The 22,500-nt window shown below is 48.6% G+C and overlaps 1 protein-coding gene across 5 annotated transcripts in view; it reads left to right on the top strand.

Moving 5' to 3' along the window:
- The window catches only part of lpp (LIM domain containing preferred translocation partner in lipoma), a 210,482-nt gene that overhangs the window by 167,679 nt on the left and 20,303 nt on the right, over window positions 1–22,500 (top strand). For all 5 annotated transcript variants that reach the window (XM_062555769.1, XM_062555765.1, XM_062555767.1 and 2 more), the window contains one exon: window positions 10,181–10,350. In XM_062555769.1, coding sequence (XP_062411753.1) covers window positions 10,181–10,350 — 170 coding nt within the window. The remainder of the gene's footprint in view (window positions 1–10,180; window positions 10,351–22,500) is intronic.

Below are 22,500 nucleotides of genomic sequence, written 5' to 3'. Positions count from 1 at the left end.
CGCCGGATTGCTGCTCCTGCCCGTCAGAGTATATCTCCTCTTACTAAACCCCCCCCCACACACACACACACACACACACACACACACCTCCCGCTCTTTTTTTTTTTTAATCCCTCTTAGCCGCGAAAGTGCATTGATAATATCAGAGCGGTGATTTGATTGGATTACAATTATATGGCCAGCAGGTGTCTGGTTTGCGTGTAGGTGTGTCAGGTGGATTAGGAGAAGCGGCTGCCTGTTTGCCTTCGCAGCACCGTGAGCGCAAAGCTAGTGTGCTTTTCCCCCCCCGCGCTCACAACACAGGCAAAAGATCTGGGAAAGAAGCTTGCCGCCGCCACCGCCACTGCTGCTGCTGCTGCTGCCGTTGGGCTTGTAGTTTTGATGTGTAGGTGACAGGCTAAGTGCAGTGTAAACTGACCACAACTGGGTGTTTGTTTGTGTAATGTCCTGCCAGTCTTGAGATGGCTGTGTAAATAAATCCCTGCCTCTTTTTACTGGTGCACACGGCTTGTGGTGACGAACACAGACCTTTTTTTTTTCTGTTTTATTTTGTTTTTGGATGTTAAATTGTACGTTTATATTCATAATGCTATGGGCATCTGTGTATTTTTGGTGTGTTCAAACAGAGGAGAATGCCTCCTGAACTCGCGGTTGACTATTCCTATCCAGTGATCTTCTAAGAGGTGATACTTAGTGCATATTGTGCATTATGCTGCGCTGTGAGCAGTAGTAAATAGCTCCATGCATGCTGCCTACTGCCTGCCATTACTGCACATTAATTAGGCTGGAACTAACGAGGGCTTGAATTTTTAATTGCTGTTTGTTACTATTTTGGGCGACGGAGTTGAGTTTCCCACAAAGTTTTTTTTGTGTGTGTGTGTGTTTGTTTGTTGTCCCGCTGTGATTGGTTGCATCTTGGCTCGCAGGTCTTCATTAGTTCTGCTCATGGAACCACCCTGGACTGGGCCAGAGATTTTGTGGTTTCACCTACATACCATTACTACCCCTACACACACCACTACTACCCCCCCCCCCCCCACACACACACACACACACACCACTACTACCCCCCACACCACTACTACCCCCCCCCCCCACACACACACACACCACTACTACCCCCCACACCACTACTGCCCCTACACACCACTACTGCCCCTACACACCAATACTACCCCTACACACCACTACTGCCCCCACACACCACTACTGCCCCCCACACCACTACTACTGCCCTTACACACCCCTCTATTGCCCCTATACACCCCTCTACTGCCCCTATACACCCCTCTACTGCCCCTACACACACCCCATCTGCCTCTGCGGTCCCTGTCCTCTGCTTTCGAGTTGTTATGTCCATCATGTTGCGTGGCATGAGCGGCCTGCCTACGACTCCTCTCTCTCTCAGTTCAGTTCTATTCAGTACAGTTTACTCCAGCCATTGTTGCCAAAGCATAGAAGACAGAAACATAGAAACACATTGAAACTGTGGAAATTCTCTCTCTCTCTCTCTCTCTCTCTCTCTCTCTCTCTCTCTCTCTCTCTCTCTCTCTCTCTCTCAGTTTTTTTTTCCTTTTCCTTTTTTCCCCATCTTGCTCCTTTTGTTTTTTGAGCTCGGTTCTTTTTCTTTTGATAGTTTCATGCAAAGTGAGTCCCCTCATTCTTGTTCTCTCTTTCTCTCTCCACACACAGACACACACACAGACACACACACAGACACACACAGACACACACACACGCTGGCTTGTCCCTCCTCCCGCGGTGCGGTGTTGAGCGGCGACGGTGCCTCGTTGAGACAGCTCCACTGAGGCTTGCGAGATCAGCTAGCGTGCCGAGCGAGGAGGAGAGGAGGAGCGGACGGCCACGCACTGCCTCACGTTGCTAGATTTCACTCGCCAGTGAGTGTTTGACCCCAGGAAAGAATGAACATGCCAAACACGTACACACACACACACACACACACACACACACACACACACACACACACACACACACACACACACACATACACACACACACACAAGCACAGACATAAACTACAAGCGCACACAAGCGCACACACACACACACACACACACACACACACACACGCACGCACACGCACAAGCACAAATACACATTACATTCCTCCTCCTCCTCCTCCTCCTTTCTGTCTTTCTTCCTTTCTTCCAGTCTTTGTCTCGGTCTCTCTCTCTCTCTCTCTCTCTCTCTCTCTCTCTCTCTCTCCATCCTCCAGCCCCTTTTCTCTCGCACTGGCGCCCGCCCAGGTCACTTCTGCCAACCTGTTTCTAAAACATGTAACCCATACCCTCCTCCACCACCTCCACACACACACACACACACACACACACACGCACACACACACGCACACACACTACCCCTCCTCTCACTCTGGCCTGCAGCTCTGACGGGCTGAGCGCTAATGCTTCATGGCGTGGACCCCAGTCCCCTGTCCACAGTGACTATAGCCCCTTTTTGACTGTCATTATGTTCCAAAATGGACAGAGAGAGGGAGAGAGAGAGAGAGAGAGAGAGAGAGAGAGAGGGTGATGAGAGATGTAAATAAAAACAGTGTGACGAATATGGAGAGATTGAGGAGAGATAGGAGGAATAGAGAGAGAGAGAGAGAGAGAGAGAGAGAGAGAGAGAGAGAGAGAGATAGAGGACCAGTAGGAGATCGAGAGTGGTCAGTGACGGCCCTCCCTTTGTGATGCCGAGTGCAGCCCTGGGCTGGGGGGGTGGAGTGTGTGTGTGTGTGTGTGGGGCGGGGGGGGGGGGGGGTCACAGCTGCGTGGAGATGATGCAGCCCTAACAAACACAAAAAAAGGAGATGGGCCCAAGCAGCCAGGCAAGGGGAAGAAAAGGGGGAATGAGAGAATGAAAAGAAGTGAAGAGAGGAGAGGAGTGGAGAGGCAAGGTTCAGTAAAAAAAAAAAAGAAAAGAGGAGGAAAAAGAGAGGAAGGAGCTGTTTGCAAATTGGGGCTTCTAGCAATTGGGTAGCTGGCAGCCATATTCCTAATGCATGTCGACAGACTCTATCTCTGTTGTTAAACGCTCAGTGACCTATGCTGTTTGTTTGTGGCCATAATTAAGCGTAAACAATTTAGTATGACTTTGTACCTTTTTTTGGTCTCCTCTCGAAACCTGTCACAACAAATTAATGTTACACTGCCGCGGCTCGCGACGGGAGGGGCAAAAATAGAAATTCTTTGCCGTGTATGAAAACATTGCTTAGTAATAAACTGGGGAAACAGAGCAGGATAATTTGTGGGAGCTGAGTTTGCGATGGAGACAGATGTTTTTGAATTGTTTCTCGCTGTTTTTGTGTGTGTGTGTGTGTGTGTGCGTGTGTGTGTGTTGTTGTGGCAGTTGTTCCTGAAAAACAAGATGAATAGAATCCTTGGGAGGCGGTTGCATTTTGCTCCATGCTCGCCACTATTTCTGGCTTGTAATTTGATCTTGTTTACAACACGGAAAAACACTTCTTACAGGCCTGAAGTATGTGTTGTGGGTTCCCCGATTTGTTTGCACATACAATGGAGTGATGTGTCTTTGTTTTCTAATACTGTGAAACGCTCTGTGCTCCCGCTCGCTCAATATGGAGACGTGTCTTCCGTCTCGCCCAAGTGTGAAAAGTTTGGCCTCTCACAACAGGCGGAAATAATGAAAAAAGTTCTTTTTTTGCTTTCTGTCTTTTACATGCGTGATCTTTGATTTCCGGCGACGTAAGATCAAATCGGAGAGGCACGCGCCTGCTCCCGTCGCCTTTCAAGCGGCCTCCGTATCGCAGCACGAGAAGACAAAGAGAACGAGACAGACTGCGCGCGAAAATCCGAGGCGTTCTGCCACTCAAAACATCCTCCATCGCCAAACAACGGGCGTCGCTCTGCCACTGCAATACATTAGAAATCAATTATTTATGGAACGGAGTCGAGAGCTCTTTAATCTTTTCCTTTTATCCAATTAAAGTGCCTAACCATTCTAAGCCTCCTCCAGCTCGCTTTCAGAACGAGTGCTGTTTTCTTTCTTTCTTCTTTTTTTTTCTGATTCCCTTTTTTCTTTTCTCATGGTGAACATGGATGTGAAAAAGAGAAAGGAGAGAGAGAGAGAGAGAGAGAGGGAGGAAGGGAGGGAGAGAGAGAGAGCGTACACACTTCTGAGGATTGGCGAATGAATAAAGGGGGAACCAAAGTGTGTAAAGTGTAAATGAACTCCTCCACTTCTACCCATTTTGCTCTCTTTTCTTCCTCCTCTTCTCTTTTTTCAAAGGACTCATTTGAAGTCGTCATTTTTAAGAAATGCATTCAGCTCCCAGTGCGCCGGACCCTCTCCAGAGCCCTCTCCCACCCCCACCCTACCGCACCTCTCTCTCTCTCTCTCTCTCTCTCTCTCTCTCTCTCTCTCTCTCTCTCTCTCTCTCTCTCTCTCTCTCTCTGCCCCTGTCTGTCTGTCCGGGCGCTAATACTGGCATCTCCAGCAGCATCTCTCGCGCTCAATCTCCTGTTTCACCGAGACCAGGATCCCTAAGGACAGCTGTTGGGTAACGGTGACCCGAGTGAAATCTGGGTCATTGGAAAAGTTTGTGCGCGCGTCTGTGAATCCGAAGCCTAAAAATGTTTTGATGCCGTGATTCTCAAAACCTGAAGAGAGAAACGGGGCCCACGTTGGTGGGAGCTTTGAAGAATTGCTCGGGGTGTTTACAAGGCCCTTTGTACACACACCCTTAATAATTCATCAAAAATGTATTATTTCAAAACTCAGACAATACACTCACTCCCCATACAAAACAATAATACCGTCTCCCGAGATGGAGCGCTTCTCTGTGAGTTGGTGAAGTGGCCAGTAGTTTAGTAGTCCAGCGTGCTCACTACTCAAAAGCAGATCGATGAGCATTTTCAAGCTCGGGCTTTGGAAAGAAAGGGGGAAAAAAAAGTGTTTAACGTGCATCAAAGAGTAGCCAAACAGCGAATGCAGAAAGAGCGCTTTTCTCAAGGACGCGCTAAACTTACGACATCCTGAGCATCCTATGAATGGGAATGACTGTACTTTATGTAAGAAGTCTGCAGGGGCATTTAGATTTAAGGATGTGTGTGTGTGTGTGTGAATTTGAGCGTGCATGTGTGTGTGCGCGTGTGGTGTGTTTTAGTTGCTTGCGTAACGCGCTCGGGGAGCGGGGTGATGCATGCCCCCCTCCCTCCCCCCGCTGAGCGGGATCCACTTCTGGCAGAAATGTCAGCCAGCGCCTGTGGGAATGTCACGACCCACAGTGTAACTTCATGCCGCAGGAGAGAAGCACTGGACAGGGGCGCCCAACCAAATTCATACCTCGTACACACACACACACATACTGTATGCACACACACATACAGACACACACACTCGCACACACATATGCATATGCATGCACACACACACACACACACACACAAACTGTACGCGCACACTAACACACACAGTCACACACATATGTAGACACACACACACACACACACACACACACACACACACACACACACACACACACGTGCATACACACATACAAACACACATGCATCCCTCACCGATATAAAGACACACACAGACATGGACATACATGTACAAACACAAATATACATAAAACCGAACACTCAGGAACACACTCAGACAAATACAGTACAAAGGCATCGATTCTCTCTCTCTCACACACACACACACACACACACACACACTACACTTGGCCATTCACTCACCACACACACAGGCACACATGCATAAATAATAACACCTGCACCAGTAAACACACAGGCAGCAGCATCCAGCCTCATCTCCAGTAGCAGACAGGCCACATGGTGGAGTAGAACATGTGCAGTGGAACACAACACACACTTTGGCTGGCAGTTGCGGAGTGCCATCCCACTACTGGGTGAAGTGTGAAACATGGCAGACATGCTAACCAGGCCTGCGCTGGGCCGTTCCTCCATCCGCACGTGGGCAGGAGGAGGCGCTGTTCAAATAAATGTGTGTGTGTGTGTGTGTGTGTGTGTGTGTGTGTGTGTGTGTGTGTGTGTGTGTGTGTGTGTGTGTGTGTGTGTGTGTGTGTGTGTGTGTGTGTGTGTGTGTGTGTGTGTGTGTGTGTGTGTGTGTGTGTGTGTACGCCCTGTGGGCTCTCGTGGGACAGCCCTTATATTCTCACTATTGAGTTACTGAGAGGTGTGCCCTTTCATTTGGCCTCACAGTTACACAGTGGAACATTACACTCTCTCCCACACACCACACACACACGCGCACACACACGCACACACACACACACACTAATAACCTGCTCTCCGGAGGGGCCGCGGTGATCACAGCAGTGCCGGGAGGAAGGAGGATTTCCGAGAGCTTTTTCCTGCGCGGCTCCGCACCGGCTCCGCACCGGCTCCGCACCGGCTCCGCACCGGCTCCGCACCGGCTCCGCACCGGCTCCGCACCGGCTCCGCGCTGCTCTCCAGGGCTCCTGGGAGCGGAGCTGTTTGGCTGGCTCTTCCCCTCCGCTTAGGATGGCCCTGTGATCTGACGCCACTAATAGGCTCTCACCCCTTGGCTCCCTAACACCCCCCTCCTTCCCACACACACACACACACACACACACACACACACACACACGCACCCTCCACCCCCTCTGAAGTGATTACCTCTGCCTGTGATAGCGTCGACACCCACGCGTCGTTCCCCTGGAGATGTGATGTGATGTGCCGCCACAGCAGAGGCAACAGCAACAGTGCGGGCGTGCCACGCTGTGCCATGCTGTTCCACGCTGTGCCGTGCCGTGCCGCGTCGTGGCGCGCTGGGCCGTTAACGTCTCGTCTCGTCTCGTCCCGTCTCGTCTCGTCTCGGCTCCGCGGGGCTGGGCGGGCGGGCGGGCGGGCGGGCGGGCGAGCGAGCGGATGGATGCGTGGCGCTGTTTAATCTGAGGCGCAGCGTGCAGCTGTGTGCGCGCCGGTGAGACGCTCCGCAGCCGGTGACAACACGCCGCGTAATGAAGCAGCGCATGGAGCGCTGGAAATAGATGAAACAAGATCACTCCCTTTGTGTGTGTGTGTGTGTGTGTGTGTGTGTGTGTGAGTGAGTGCATATGTGTTTCTTTGTGTGGGCAATGTCTTTGTATGTTTGTGTGTGTGTGTGTGTGTGTGTGTGTGTGTGTGTGTGTGTGTGTATGTTTGTGTGTGTATGCATGCAGGTGCGTGCACAGGGCACCCTATTGTGTGTGTGTGTGAGAGAGAGAGAGACTGCCTGTGTGTGTGTGTGTGTGTGTGTGTTTGTGCGCAGTGCATAGAGTGTCACCCGAGATTAGGGCATCTGCCAAGTAGAGACATTAAAATTGACAAGCGTTTTAATGCCGCTGTTAAACACAGTGCTAGAAAGGCAATGAGATCTAAGAGTGAGACATCTAAGGGTTATGTTGTTTAAGAATTCCAACAGCTGATATACAGTACATGTATATTTTAATTTTCTTTTTCTTCAACTAATATTGATTTCACTGTTGTTGTCCCCTGTTGTCCCCCCCCCCCCCCCCCCCCACACACTCACTCACTCACTCACACACACATGATATATCCAGTCCCACTTCACCTTTTGCACACAGTGGTATCTGTTCCCCACTGGTTTGGTGGAGACCTCAGATGACTCTGGGTCAGCTCTGGGCTCGCTGTACACGTTTACTGTCCCATTAAGCTGTGCCCACTGATTTGCTCTTTGTCTTCATCACTCAGAATAGCCATTCATTGTGAGGACCGATAAATAACTCTTGCCAAGGCTGCACTGCGTGCGCATCTCAATGAGCTGTAAGCCTTAATCATCAATATTGAAACAATTCACTTTGTATGTGATAAATCTAGAATACATGAAAGTTTCACTTTTTGAGATAAATTATGGGAAGATATTTTTTTTCCACAATATTTTATTTTTTTGATGCTCGCTGAACTCATGATTGATCTGTTGACAAAGAAAACTGAACCCGAAAAAAAAAAAAAGGCGCGAAATTGGTGGGACGCAGTGGTCCAGTTATGGTACAGTAGGCGTCCAGGCATTTTTAGTCTGATCCGCTACGGGCAAAGTCTAATCCTTTGCCCTCTCGTCTGCCACGTAGGACACGTGTGGTGTGAATCCCATAGATGCAACAGCAATGCCAGAGAGGTGTTCTTCTCCTGTCTGCTTTGATAGCAGGATCAGATCCATGTGCAATTTTCTGACTGTTTTTTGTTGATGGCTCAGACAGATAGCAGACGAGGAGCAGGCGAGCGTCTGATATTTTCTCTGCGGTTAGCTGTTCCGTGCCTCTTTAGTCTGGGAGCCGCTTGAACTGCCGACGCCGGAGTCGACAAGAAGTCAATCATCACTAAAACTCTCTTAAACACGTCCGAAACGGAAAGGAAAAGAACACAAAAGAAAGAGGAACTACAGAACTAAACTTAAATGAATTCACAGTATCGCATACTTCTCTCTCTCTCTGTCTTTCTCTCTCTCTCTCTTTTAGCAAGATTATATCTGGCCTTAGATGTGTAAAAAAGAAAAACACTCGTAAGATATCTTTCTAAACCCCATTATGGCTAGATACTGCTAATTAAATTGCTGCTGTCATTAACTGGATTGAAGATATCTTTGCATTGAGTTGGAGACATCTTAAACTCAATTAAAGCTATCTTCAACTCAATTAAAGATATCCAAATGCCGTGTCCAACAATATGCAATCAGGCTCTTTTTTGGTGCAATAGAATCGGCTCAGTTGCCCCCTAACACAAAGACAGACCTCGTCTTCCCAAGTTTCCCCTTTTATCGCAAATAGACTTTTTACTTCAAGCAATGTCAACCATGTAACACTGTTTTGTGATGTATATGCTATGCAGAGCCCTCTCTATCTCTCACTTACTTTATTTTAGGTTCTGCATTGTCGTGATTTAATCCTGTCCTTATCCGCCCGCTATATAGAACATCAGGATTAGGCTTACGGAGAGACAAGTTAACTCGGTGTGAGTGTTCTTTTTCAAAGGAAGCCAGAGGTAGGGGGGTAATATGCCACGGAGTTGCTCTGTTAACCCCATTCACATCATTTCCTCACCGTATGCCGCACAGAGCTCTTCCTGCAGTGCTGTGCTGTGCTGTGCTGTGCTGTGCGCTGCCTGTGCATCCTGCTTAAGCGCTTTGACCTCAGAGGTGGCTCTTCAGTAGCCGGATGATTGAATGCGGAGGTCAAAGTGGAGCTGATGTTTATTTCAACACAGATTGATCAGCGGGCGCTTGTGGCCAGAGGAGGAAAATCTCTTTGCACCGCATTAAGGGATTGACCTTATTAGATGCCTCTGATTTCTGCTCGTGTAGAGCAGGCAGTCACTTTACCCCAGTCGTTTTAAAAGCAGGGGGAAATGGAAAAAGAGAAAAAAGGGGTGAACTCCCCCGAGATTGGAGCAACCTAACTTTAGAAGGTGTCCTATTCTCTTCCCTCATTTGCCTCCCAATTTGACATAATATTATTAAGGGTTTCATTTGACTGCTGGTAGTGGCAGACGAGGATTCTCATCTCGGCCCTAATGACGATCTGATCAGAGACGGCAGTGGCACTCGGAGAGGCGGGAGTGTTAAGATGGGCTGACCCCCACGCTGGTCAAACACACCTGAAGTGCTGCTGGACCACTCACTCCCTTTAGCTGGCATTCTCCACCGATATTCACCATAGAATAGAATAGAATAGAATAAATATTTTATATTAATGTCCACCATGGTGGATTTTTTTCCTTTGGCTCACCAGACATACAAGCAGGAGTTTCGTATTACAAAGTAAAACGTTACTGTAATTCCACAGCTTTCAGTGTTAACGAACATTTTTTTTTTAAAGAAAATCAAGTAACACAGTTAAAATGACTGAAATGTAAATTAGTTTGTTGCTCACGTTTCGTGTTTCCATTGCAGGTGCACCCCCCCCCCCCCCCCCCCCCCCTCCTTATTTCAGATTTAAAACATGCAAGAGTTCAGGCTACAATTTACATCTTAAACGCCTTTCCCCTTTTGCCTCCATTAAACTCCAAGTTTCCTGTGTTGTGCCCACACACCTGTGTTGCTGGTGCATGGTGACGGTGGTGTTAAAGGAGAAGTGGTGATGTGACGTTAAGATGTGATCGATGTCTGTGCCAACGCGTGTGTGTGTGTGTGCCCCCTTTGCCCACAGGTCGCTGTGCCAGCTGCGGTGAGAATGTGGTGGGTGAGGGCACCGGCTGCACTGCCATGGACCAGGTGTTCCACGTGGACTGCTTCGTCTGCATGACCTGCACCGCCAAGCTGCGCGGCAAGCCCTTCTACGCCGTGGACAAGAAGGCCTACTGCGAGCCCTGCTACATAGTAAGCACACAGCCCTGGGCCCTCTCTAATGGGCCTTCACAGAACATGGACACGTTCAAACTCTTCTCTTTTGGCCATTCACAAAACATGGACACGTTCAAACTCTTCTCTTTTGGCCATTCACAAAACATGGACACGTTCAAACTCTTCTCTTTTGGCCATTCACAGAACATAAACACATTCAAACTCTTCTCTTTTGGGCATTCACAGAACATGGACACACTCAAACTCTTCTCTTTTGGGCATTCACAGAACATACTGTGTAGGCACATTCAAACTCTTCTCTTTTGGGCATTCACAGAATATGGACACATTCAAACTCTTCTCTTTTGGGCATTCACAGAACATGGACACACTCTAACACTTCTCTTTTGGGCATTCACAGAACATGGGCACACTCAAACAGTTCTGTATTGTGCATTTATGGAACATATTTATTCAAGTGCACTTCTGTAATGTACGTTCACAGAACCTGGACATTCATAGACCCTTTTGTACTAATGTTGTACATTTTACAAACACTTTTGAAATGCATGCTTGCATATGCACAGTTCTGTGGTGTTATCCATTGCACTGTACACTCATAAAATATGGATCCTCTTCTGCCCAGCCACAATGTACACTCGCTGAGTATATTTTCTGTTAGATGCACCTACAAGGCACACTCTGAGAATATGAATGCTCTCAATTAGTGCAGTGTTCTGAGTCTGAGCGCATGGTCCATCAACAAAGCACAGGAATATTTTTTTATATACAGTATAATACAGCCTCATGCACAGCAGACATTTATGCTATATTCAGACTACATCCAGTCTTTATTCACTGACTCATATTTATATTATTAGCCCACGGGAATGTAAACAATAATGATGTCTGCTGTTGCATTTTATAATTAATTAGTTTGACCATGACAGATTGATAATATATTTTGATAATATCATTATATGATTATGTATATATTTTTTGACATATTCACAAGAAATGAGAGGCATACAGAGGCGACCACATACTTCAGCATTGAAATAGCAGCACACTGAACTCCACTGAAGCACACAGCACCTAATCACTGAAGTACATCACCCCATATGTACCCCAAATCACCCCATATGTTCTGCAATGATGTTGACCCCATTGACCTTTATTCCAGTAGACATTAAACAGGCACCAAATCAAGCAAATGAGCTTACTCCTCAGCCTTGGAGGTGAACAATAGCAAACTTGTCATGTAGCCACAGTGTAATTGCTCAACACTTTGACTCCTCAGCTGATGCATAGCACAGTCCGTGGGCAACATCTGTTAGCCTGAACAACACTGAGCCACTGCCTCTTACATCTTTAACGTTGGCATCTGTTCAAGTGCCAGAGCCATTTATCTAAAGATCTGATTTTATTTCTTCCCTTTCATTCCGTCTCCCTGGGAAACGACCTTGCAACCTTTTGGTCAGCAGTCCTCAGCTCTACAGGTAGTCTAAAGCAACAGGCCCTAAAGAGACATATAGATTGCATACTGTACAGCTCCGGTCTATACTCCACATACTGTATGCTCCGCTTCTCAGATTATACCTTTTCCATTGTTGCGATTGATCTCACTTAGTTCCCAGAACCCAGCGGACTGGAAAGACTTTATTTTTCAGCAGACTTCTTTTCAACAGGCTTCTGCTGGATTCCCGATGCAAAGCAACTGTAGCTCTGTGGCAGGGGAGCGTGAGAGATTATTCTTTCAAGATTTTACACAGGCATCAATCCTCTTGTATGATGTTGCTTATCGCTGCCCGCGATCTGTCACTGGGAAGTGGTACAGTGCTTTCGCACTTGTTTGCGTGGCCGTTAAATCCAGCGGTGGAAAGATCAGACAGATAGTGGCCGGGCATGCAAAAGGATTGAGTGCAAAGCATCACCCTCATCAAGAGGTACATCTGATAAGCCCGCAGACACAGATGAATCACAAGCAAGTATTAAAATCACATTAGAATGCCAGATCGGATTACTTTCCTTTGTAGATTGTAAAAGCAAATAAGCTCCCCCTCCATCTCTCCCCTTGTCCTCCTCCTCCTCTCCTCCTCTCTCTCTCTCTCTCTCTTTCTCTCTCTCTTCCTTCTCCTTTCATTGTCAGAAATATCCTTTGAAAATTCTCGTATTTTTTCAATCAAAGAATCCGCCCAGAAAAAGGGGAACGTTTGACAGTTCCTGTAAGAATGTGGAACCTTCTTTTTACGGGAGTCAACAAGGTTGGAAACTTCAGAGGGGGCGTGCAATACCCTATTTTTATTAGTATTATTTCTGTCTCTCCTCTGACTGGCATGTCAGCTTGACCTTCTGGTAATGACGGTAAGGTCAAGCTAGAGGCCAGAGGTCAGTGTGGCCTGAGTAGCACTTCTCACTCCTCTCACTTTGTCCTCACGCGTGGCTAAGAGGAGCTCTTTTTGGCCACAGCTCTCGCACCTTCAAAGCCTAGTGTTCTTCAAGCATGGTTTTATATACGTCAAATTAGTCATATATCTGGAAACATTCTCCATCGATTTGTTGCACATGCACCTGACACAGGCAGTGTGTTTTGTTTCTTTGTTTCAATGCATTTGGGATCTGGCACGTTGGCTGACCACTGTGCACTAATAACAAAGTGTGAGAGAGACGGGTGACATGACTTCACAGCAGAGTGACGTGAGGAACATGTTCGGTCCACCTCCGTCCTCTCAGTCCAGTCAGCCTCGCAACAGGGTGGCAGAGGACAACAGCGGTCTTCTTCCGCAGACAGAGGGACACCCAGAGTCCCCGCGGCCTGTTGGAGCACATGTGGAGAAGCTCTTCGTCGCCGCCATCCACCTGCCTCAGACGGCAGAAACCCCACTGTGCTCTCATGCAGCAGAAAATAGTGTGTTTGTGTGTGTGTGTGTGTGTGTGTGTGTGTGTGTGTGTGTGTGTGTGTGTGTGTGTGTGTGTGTGTGTGTGTGTGTGTGTGTGTGTGTGTGTGTGTGTGTCTGTGTGTGTCTGTGTGAGTGTGTGTGAGTGTGTGTGAGTGTGCGGGTGTGTGCGGGTGTGTGCGGGTGTGTGCGGGTGTGGTTGTGTCTGTGTGTGTGCTAGTATGTGTGTGTCCGTGTACTGTATGTGTGTGTCCGTGTGTGTGTGTGTGTGTGTGTGCGCGCACAGCACTCGACTCTGTGTACATATCCCCCCTCGCGACTGAACCGAAATTCCTCTGACTGCACAGAGTTGCATCACGTTGTGTTTTATTATTGGCCTGGGAGCTCCACAGGACTTCCTCTGTCGTCCACATCCCCCCCCCCCCCCCCTCCGCGCCGCGCCGTTCTCATACTCATATTAGCACTATGGAAATCAGCTTCTCCTTTTGCTTGACCATAGTCAAGCCACTTCTGCAAAAAACAGCCTCTGCTATTAGTCTGTCTGGCTTTGCATAAAATGACTTCTAATAATAACGGCATGACTGAGAAGTGGAGAATTTCTGAGAACCAATAATGCATATTTTATGCCTCAATAATTAGTTCATTTTTGTGGGTGTTTTCCTCAGTGTCGATTGCCCTTCATGTTGAACTATTTCTTATTCTTGTTAGGCCACTCTCACAGGTTTTACCATAATCGTGTTGCAGGGTTTCTCTTAGCTCTCAGTGATTCCCATCTTTCCCTCAGTAAACTGGCGTTCTCTTAGCTCTCAGTGATTCCCATCTCTCCCTCAGTAAACTGGCGTTCTCTTCAGCCCTGGTTGGCGAGCTGCTCTTTCAAGAGCCCCGTGCCCTCCAGGGACGCTCCATCAATCTCAGAGATACTTCCCATCGCCCCGCGCATCACCTGTCACTGCCACATTGTGTACTGGAGTGCTTGCAGGGGGAGTTTGGTCGACTCTTGGTTGCGGAGGGGGGGGGGGGGGCATTTAGACCCTCTAGTGAAAGGCAGTTCACAATTGGTTGCTGATATGATCTTGTCACAAATGGTTGCTGATGTGATCTTGTCACAAATGGTTGCTGATATGATCTCGTCTCGCAGTCTGTTGCCTTTTCACACATATTTTATCTAGGGTAGACACAGTAGATGCATGTAGTAGCAGGACAATTACACTGAAGTGCACACACATTGATTAGAATAACTCATTTTTGCTGAATAAAAAAACCTGACGGATTTGGTGATTCATAACAAGAGTAAAGCGTGCTTCCTGTTTTATAGTGCCCATTTAATGGATCCAGGTCATATCTGTGAAATCTAAAGCTCCTCGAGTCTGTCCTATCCAGTCTCGTTGGTTTGGGGAACGCCAGCGCCCAGGTAGACATTAAAAAAGCCATATGATATTGCATCAGCCGCTGTGGCCGTCTCCTAAATCAACTCCCTCTCCCTCTGCACTCAGTGTGATTGTGGCTGTCTTTTCTGGAACTTTTCCAAGTTGGATCCTCACGCAGCGCCGGCTGAGACGGCCAGGATAATTTAAGAACTTTATTTATGCATTTCATCAGCATAACTGTTCTTCTGGCGCAAGATCAAAAGGATGGGGGAGAAATCTGAATTTCTTAATGAAAGTAATTCTCCTTCTTTTATTCCCATCCTCAGGGTCACCCGCCTCTGTACGATTAGAGGAGGAACGTGAGACTTCAGTCTCTGCTGAGACGTGCCGCTCCCTAGTGATGGAGGCCGGGGGGGTTGTGGAGGGATGGCGGTGAGGGGGGGTGTCGGGGGGGGGGGGCAGACTTGAAATGAGGTTCTGAGTCGGTCTAGGAATCTCTTCAGAGCTTCGAAAACACGAAATGACACCATGTTTTCTGATTTATTTATCTGTGCCCCAGCGCTCTGATAGCATCTCTCTACAAAAGCATCTCTCTGGAGCACGCTTGCACCAAATTACTGACGTCTCTATTTCCGTCTCGCACTGTGCCCCTAGCCATCAATAGAGATATAATAATGCAAGGGATTCATTTTAGTCAATACAGAAGACATGCCCTTGTATTACTGTATATAGGCCAATTTCACTATTGTTGTGGTATTACATATTTAGTGCTTAGTGGCAAATGCATGTTCATTTAAATCATTCTTAGGCATTATTAAAGGCATTATTAAAGCTATTTTAGCCGTGTGGTGTGAAAGATATGACGGTTAAGTCACGTTTATAGGTCAGCCTTCTCGGCCCCTCATCTCCGCTGCGTGTTTCTAGATCTCTGTCAGTGCAGCAGGCTGTCGTTGCAGGCCTTGTGAAATGCAGATCTTGGCTCCCGAGCGCTCCACACACACACACACACGAGCTCCCAGGACAGGGCGTCCTTCCTGCTGGCAGTCCCAGCTCCTCCAGCTCCCAGGCGTTAGTCTGCTCATCCATCCCCAGAGAGCAGAACCGTCCCTCCCTCCATCCCTCCATCCCTCCCTCCCTCCATCCCTCCCTCCCTCCCTCCCTGCCTGCCTCGCATGCGCGCAGAACCGCTGCAAGGCTTCTGTCAGTAAGAGCGCCGGAGATGTAAGTGGCTCTGTCATGGACACAGTGTGTGTGTTTTAAGCAATTGCTCTGAAAGTGCACCACCCTTTGTTTTGACTGCACTTCACCAGGCATTTTCAACTGGCACTCAGTGCTCCCCAACCACACTGACAGCGCTCAGCCCTTTCTCATCCACAAGCTTTACGCTCCGCAGACGTTAAGTCTGTTTGCTAAATTTATATCATGCAAACAAAAAAAATCCAGCTTACATTGACTGAGTGTTGATTGCGCCGTTGCAATCCAGTAATATTTATGTTTCCCATCAGGAAAGTTTGGTCATTTAACTAGGCAGAGGTAGTTTGCATGCTCTGTGGAACGGTCGGCTGCTCCTGTCATAAACCATTTCCTGATGGCGTTACTGTGTGTGGCTGTTAACAGCCACCCTTTGATATAATTTGTTCCTTTCAGTAATGGACAGGAACTATATCCTCTGCCCGTGTGTTATCGTCTTCATCTGCCTCCCCGCTTTTTGTGTGGCGCCTATCGATGTGCATCTTTCTCCGAGCCCCAGTCGCCTGATTGACCCACACACAGCGCTGGTCACGGTTAGAATGGCTCATTGTGCTCTGGGCTTCCCTTGGCCCCTCTCCAGCCCACACTTATCGCCATCTCTTTGACGATGCTGCAACGGAGATAAACTCCTCAACCGCTCAATTAATCCCCATTTTGCATGAAGTGGCCTCTAATCTCGTTACCGTGACATCAGCAGGGCCTGCTATTGTTTTAGCAGCCCTGCCTCGCTGCCTGGGGGTGCCTCATGGATCTGTCCGTGGACCCCTCCTCATTGTTCTCTTAGCTGAGGAGATGGAGGCTAGCTTGTGTATGGACATCTGGCTACAAGCCCCTCATATGCTAATCCTGTCGATAGAAAGATGTTTTCAAACAGCGAATGAGGCTTCTCTGTCCATTTGCCCGGGTTCTCCAAGAAGAATAGGTCAAAAGGGTTCAGCCCGGTTCAGGGATTTATGTTAACCCTTGGCAGTTAAAGTGTTTAGAGTCAATCCTCTGAAAAGTAAATACCAACGAGAGTGGGCATCTGTTATGTGAACTCATTACTGAGCTGATTTGTGCAGAGGCCTTATATAATCCTTTGTTAAGATACTGTAGTCTGCACAGTGGAGAAGTTTCGAGAGCAGGCAGAAGGCTTGCCGTGGATAGGGGAAGCTTGGCACCTCTGGGCTTTTTTGAGGAAGTGCGATTAGCTTTTGACACTCTGATGAGGCTTTGCCACGTGCCACAGCGGTGTGAAACGTTGAGGAAAAGGAAGCTCCACCTCTGAGAATTGAAGGAAGTGTCGCACCATTAGTTGGCAGACAGTTAGGGGAATGATGGTAGGTGCAAAACGGATGCATGTTTGATCTGTCGCAGATCGGGGCCAGATTTGGGCCAGATCAGGGCCGGATTAGAGCCAGATCGTTTTCAGGGACAGTAACCGGCGTGAGGGGAGACTGGTAGCCCACCGTACCCACGCAACATCACTGTAATGTGTGAGAAAGTGATTAAGGCCAGACGTGCTGAAATGTGCAGTGACTCGAGCAGCACTAAGAGCAAAACAACAGCCGGAGCACTTAAGAACTTCAAAAACTCAAGGGGCAGCACTTCTGTTGTTAGGATAGCGTTTCGCTTTTTGTTTCGATTGTTTGTTTTGTTTTTTTTTTTCGTTTGTCAGTGTTTGCGCTCGTGCGTTTATGTAAGATCAAGCAGAGCTTGCTTGCATACTTATCGAAGTGTAACAGGAAGTGGTGGAGCATCATTGTCACTTAGAAAGTGTCACAACATCATTCAGTCATTGTGCTTGTGTCCATGCAAATTCCCCAACACCTCAGGGCCATCTCATCAAGTGTGCCGACAGAATTAGAGCACAACACACTCTTAATGTTTTGGGCGAAGAGGGAGTCACACTTGTCCATGCGCACGGTCGGGCGCGAGGGCGGGCGGCGGGCGGGCGGGCGCTGCATTTGAATGCGTTCTACCTCGCAGTTGTGTCCCAAGGATGATGCAAATGGCGACGCAACGGAGGGTTGCGGGGCGCGGAGACATGCGTCAGAGAACACGCCACGGCTCTGGGCTACATCCGCCAGTGAGAGATCAGCTTTGACATGTGTTTACCCCTCTGCATAAATATTTAGGAACACAAAATTCGTTTTGGGTCGAGAGTAATGTAGGAGCCTTTTCCTTCTGCTCCGTGGTCAAGGGCCCCTCGGCGGGAGCTTATGTCACAAACTGTTATCCGTATTTATCAACTTGCAAAACGGCCTCCCCAGCCCCCCCCCCCCCCCCCCCCTCTGCTCCGTGCCCTGCGTCCTGCCTACTCTAGCTGATACAATGCTTCGAGGCGGAGACGCAGGCTCTTCTCCTCAGCCTCTGTGCCTACACACACACACACACACAGGGGCAGGATGGGAGAGTGGAGTAACACATGAAGACATGTGATGGGCTGTCACAACACATAAAGAGCCCTCGGAGGTGTGCCGTTTTCCCTGAGAACCGTGTTTTTCAAAAAATGCATTAAGTGGTCTGCTGCTCCACTAAAAAAAAGTCCTCCGCTGTGCAGTGAACAAAAAGATCAGCGTTGGGCCAAAATCCTCTGAATTCTATCCTAATGCGCTGCTAAAGGCCAAGTTATTTCTTATTTTTACCTGACCTTAGCTTGTTAAAAGGGTTTTTTAAATATGAAATGGTATCGTATTAATAAGCTTTTAATCTGTCAACACCTTCCCCCCCCCCCCCCCCCCCCCCCTCAGATGTCTTTGTGTCCATGTGTACATGCCACCACAGCGGGGCTTTGAGCCCGGCCCTGCCTGCCCTGCCTGCTCTGCCTCTTGCGATAGCTCATCTCGTTTGAAGCAGCCCCCCAGCGAGCCTCAATGTCGCCGAGGTTAATTACATTAAAAAAAAAAAAAAGAAAAAGAAAAAGCGAGGAGAGAGGAGGTGGCATGTTGTTGGTGCCCTCTCTCTCTCTCTCTCTCCGCTCGCTCACTCGCTCGCTCGCTCGCTCATACCCGCCCACCCGCCGCTGTACCCCTGCCTTGCCAGGAAGCTGCCACAGGCCCAGTTGGGGCGCCTAATTGCCTACTGGAGATCATCATTTATCTTAATTGGGGCCCATTTAATGCCACCACCTGCTAACGCGGACGTATCTCTTTCGCTGGTCTAATTATTCAGATCAAGTCAAACCTGCTGGACCGGGTGCAGGGCTTTTGAGATAACAGAGCGAGGCAGCAGCGGCGGCGGTGGTGGCGGTGGCGGTGGTGGTGGTGGTGCCGGTATGACAAAGCCCTCTCTCCACCTTTGTTCTGTGGCAGTCATTAAATCATAGGTGATTAGTTTCTCCCTCTGCGCATCTCACCTCTAACAGCAGACATAGATAGGAGGTCACGGAGGCCGAGAACGCCAACTCAGAACAGAAGTGTGTCAAAGCAGCGCTGTACCGCAGGGCTTCCGAGATGGGACTGATTCATCCTTATGTCACCACTTATCAGAGTCCCTTCACAAAGAAACATGTAGGTCACCAAGGTGATGAAGATTAGCCATTATGGCACTAATTGCTTGCTTTAATCTAATGCCGTTGATCGAAAAACAATATTTTTAAGTGTGTCATTTAAGAATGATCTCATTCTTTTAGAACCCTAGGTTTATTGAACACGACCCTGTCAATCAAGGTGTTACATCCTTTTTGATTGGTTGGGAGATATGAAAGCTTTTATGCCCTCCCACTGTGCCCCCCCCTCCCCCTCCTCCCCCCCAGCTTAAAAGTACTGCAGAGAAAATTCTCATTTTGTGCAGACGAGTCGAGTCCTCCTCGACGTGGCCTGTGACTTCACAGCGAGCTGTTTGTCATGCTGTTAATTTTCAGATGCGGCACTTACAGGCAGTGTGGCCAGAATGGCTGATATAAATTCCCATGACAGGGCAATATCCTCAGCCTCAGCCCCGCGCCGCAGAGACATCAGCCAAAGAGTGCCAAACCTGGAAAGCCATGTCAGACCGGCCTTTAAAAATACCTTGAATAATCACCCTGAATGATGCAGTGTCAAAACAACGCGCACACACACACACACACACACACACACACACACACACACACACACACACACACTCACACACACACAAAAGAATGAAGTCAGTGTGTAATTATGAGATGAGACATAACTAAACGAAAATAATCCTGACTTGATCATCTTCTTATGAAATCCCCCCCCCCCCCCCCACCACCACCCCGCCCAGAGCCGCAGCAATCCTCGGAAAGTTCTAGAAGCGCACCATGGCAACTCAGACGACACCAAAGACAATTTCATATCAAAATGTGCAACACATGCGGTGTCTCCCCGTTTTGCTTTGCTTTGCTTTGTTTTGTTTTGTTTATTTATTTATTTATTTTTGATTTTTGTTACAGTCAGCACTGGCCCCAGTGTGTGTGTGTGTGTGTGTGTGTGTTGAGGAATGAACATTGCGTCCTCGGCAGTCTGCGGGCAGGGTTCCAGGTTGGGGAAGGTGCATTTCCTGGGGTGGCACGGCCCAGAGATGCCCAAGGCTCCGGGCACAGCGCCAACTCCAGCAGGAGCTGCTGCCGCTGATGAATGTCTTCCACAGAGCTGTGCCCACATTCTCACAGGCGGATTCACTGGCACCTCTCGAGGGGGTGGGGGTTTCGTTTGGGTTTGGGGACGAGGGGGTTGGGTGTGTGTGTGTGTGTGTGTGTGTGTTTGGGGAAGGCGGGGGTGGGGGGCTGGGGGGGGAGGGGGGGGTGGGGTACAGTCTCTCCTCTCCTGGGGGCCCAGTGCTGTCAATGTGATGGAATGTGGTTACAAACAAGCAAGCTAATTCTTAATGGACCCAGTGCATACACATGCACATACTGTACACACACACCCCATCCCTGTCTCTGTCTCTGTCTCTGTCTCTTTACGAGCTTTGAACTGAAACACAGCAGCACCAGTAGCCCTAAACCACGTACAGTATGAAGCACAGCAGCACCAGTAGCCCTAAACCACGTACAGTATGAAACACAGCAGCACCAGTAGCCCTAAACCACGTACAGTATGAAACACAGCAGCACCAGTAGCCCTAAACCACGTACAGTATGAAACACAGCAGCACCAGTAGCCCTAAACCACGTACAGTATGAAACACAGCAGCACCAGTAGCCCTAAGCCACGTACAGTATGAAACACAGCAGCACCAGTAGCCCTAAACCACGTACAGTATGAAACACAGCAGCACCAGTAGCCCTAAGCCACGTACAGTATGAAACACAGCAGCACCAGTAGCCCTAAACCACGTACAGTATGAAACACAGCAGCACCAGTAGCCCTACACCACGTACAGTATGTCCACCCCTCCCTCAGCTGGCCCACACCGTTTCATTACAGACGCACAGGTGAGCCATCCTTGCATTCTGGGCTCCCAGCATTCCTCCTGCCCGTAATTTCCCGACTATTAGCCGCGGCTTATACATTGATTTTGCACAATTTCTTCAGCTATGAGGTTAATACAGGGGGGAAGTTAATATGGTGTTGATATTGTTTTGTTTCTTTTAACTTGCATAAAACACTGTCCTGCGGCTTATACACAATGTGGCTTACAGTATATACGGGAAATTACTGTATAGCGGGGGTCTCTGCAGGCAGTGCTGGGCTACATCTGCTGGTGTTAGTGACCCCCTGGACATGTCGCCGCACAACAGTAGTCTGCCGCTTGTCCACATCTGGTCACAGGAGCCGAGTGCATTGCCCGTATGAGGGAAGTGACTGATTGGCGTTGACAGGTGTGGACGATGCCTGTTGTTGATTTGTTAGATTTTCTTGAGTGGTTGATTTGTGTGTGCAGAGCGGTGCGGTGCTGTGATGTGAAAGGCAAGGTTAGCGGTGGTGAAAGGTATAAGCCGGTGCCTACTGTAGGTATTCTGCTGACTGCACCATGAAATATTTATATCCGTGTGAAAAGGCTTCGCGGAGATCTAATTGAGTTCTGTATACGCAGACACGATTAACTCGCGCCGATTCCTCAAAGGAGAGACCCAATTAGACAGCACTTGTCTGAACTGGGTTGCAGTTCTCCACTGTGGATCTTCAGCCAGACTAGGAGGAAAATGTGTGTGTGTGTGTGTGTGTGTGTGTGTGTGTGTGTGTGTGTGTGTGTGTGTGTGTGTGTGTGTGTGTGTGTGTGTGTGTGTGTGTGTGTGTGTGTGTGTGTGTGTGTGTGTGTGTGTGTGTGTGTGTGTGTGTGTGTGTGTGTGTGTGTGTGTGTGTGTGTTATGCATTTCCGTGCATGCTGTTTACAGTCTACAGTCTTATTTGGTGCATCTGCCAGTTGAAGAGGAATTTGCCAATTTGGTCATGCAGAGTGCTGGACTGATTTGTCATGAGAGACGGGAACTTGAATGTGTGTCCATTTTGGCACCTGATCTGTCAGCAGCATTGCTCCCTTTCTTGTGTGTATCCTCTCTCGTTTAACCGTACACTTTCTCTCTTCTCCGGACGCGGAGGCTAGACAAAAAGAGAGGATAAAGACATCTACTAGAAAAAAAACTAAAATAAAAGAGAGTGTGACCTGAAGCTGACCCTGAGCGAGTGTCACTCCAAGTCATGCTGTGCGTGTGAGCCACTGCTGCGGTCATTGTCAGTTCGCCTCTGTAACTGGAGAGCCAGTCAGAGCTGCATGTCCAGAGGGGGTCACATTCT

This window comes from Sardina pilchardus, chromosome 15 (assembly GCF_963854185.1).
Source record: "Sardina pilchardus chromosome 15, fSarPil1.1, whole genome shotgun sequence".
In the NCBI taxonomy this organism is placed as follows: Eukaryota; Metazoa; Chordata; class Actinopteri; order Clupeiformes; family Clupeidae; genus Sardina; species Sardina pilchardus.
Note: the sequence above shows the minus strand (reverse complement) of the source record. Positions and strands in the feature narration are given on the sequence as shown.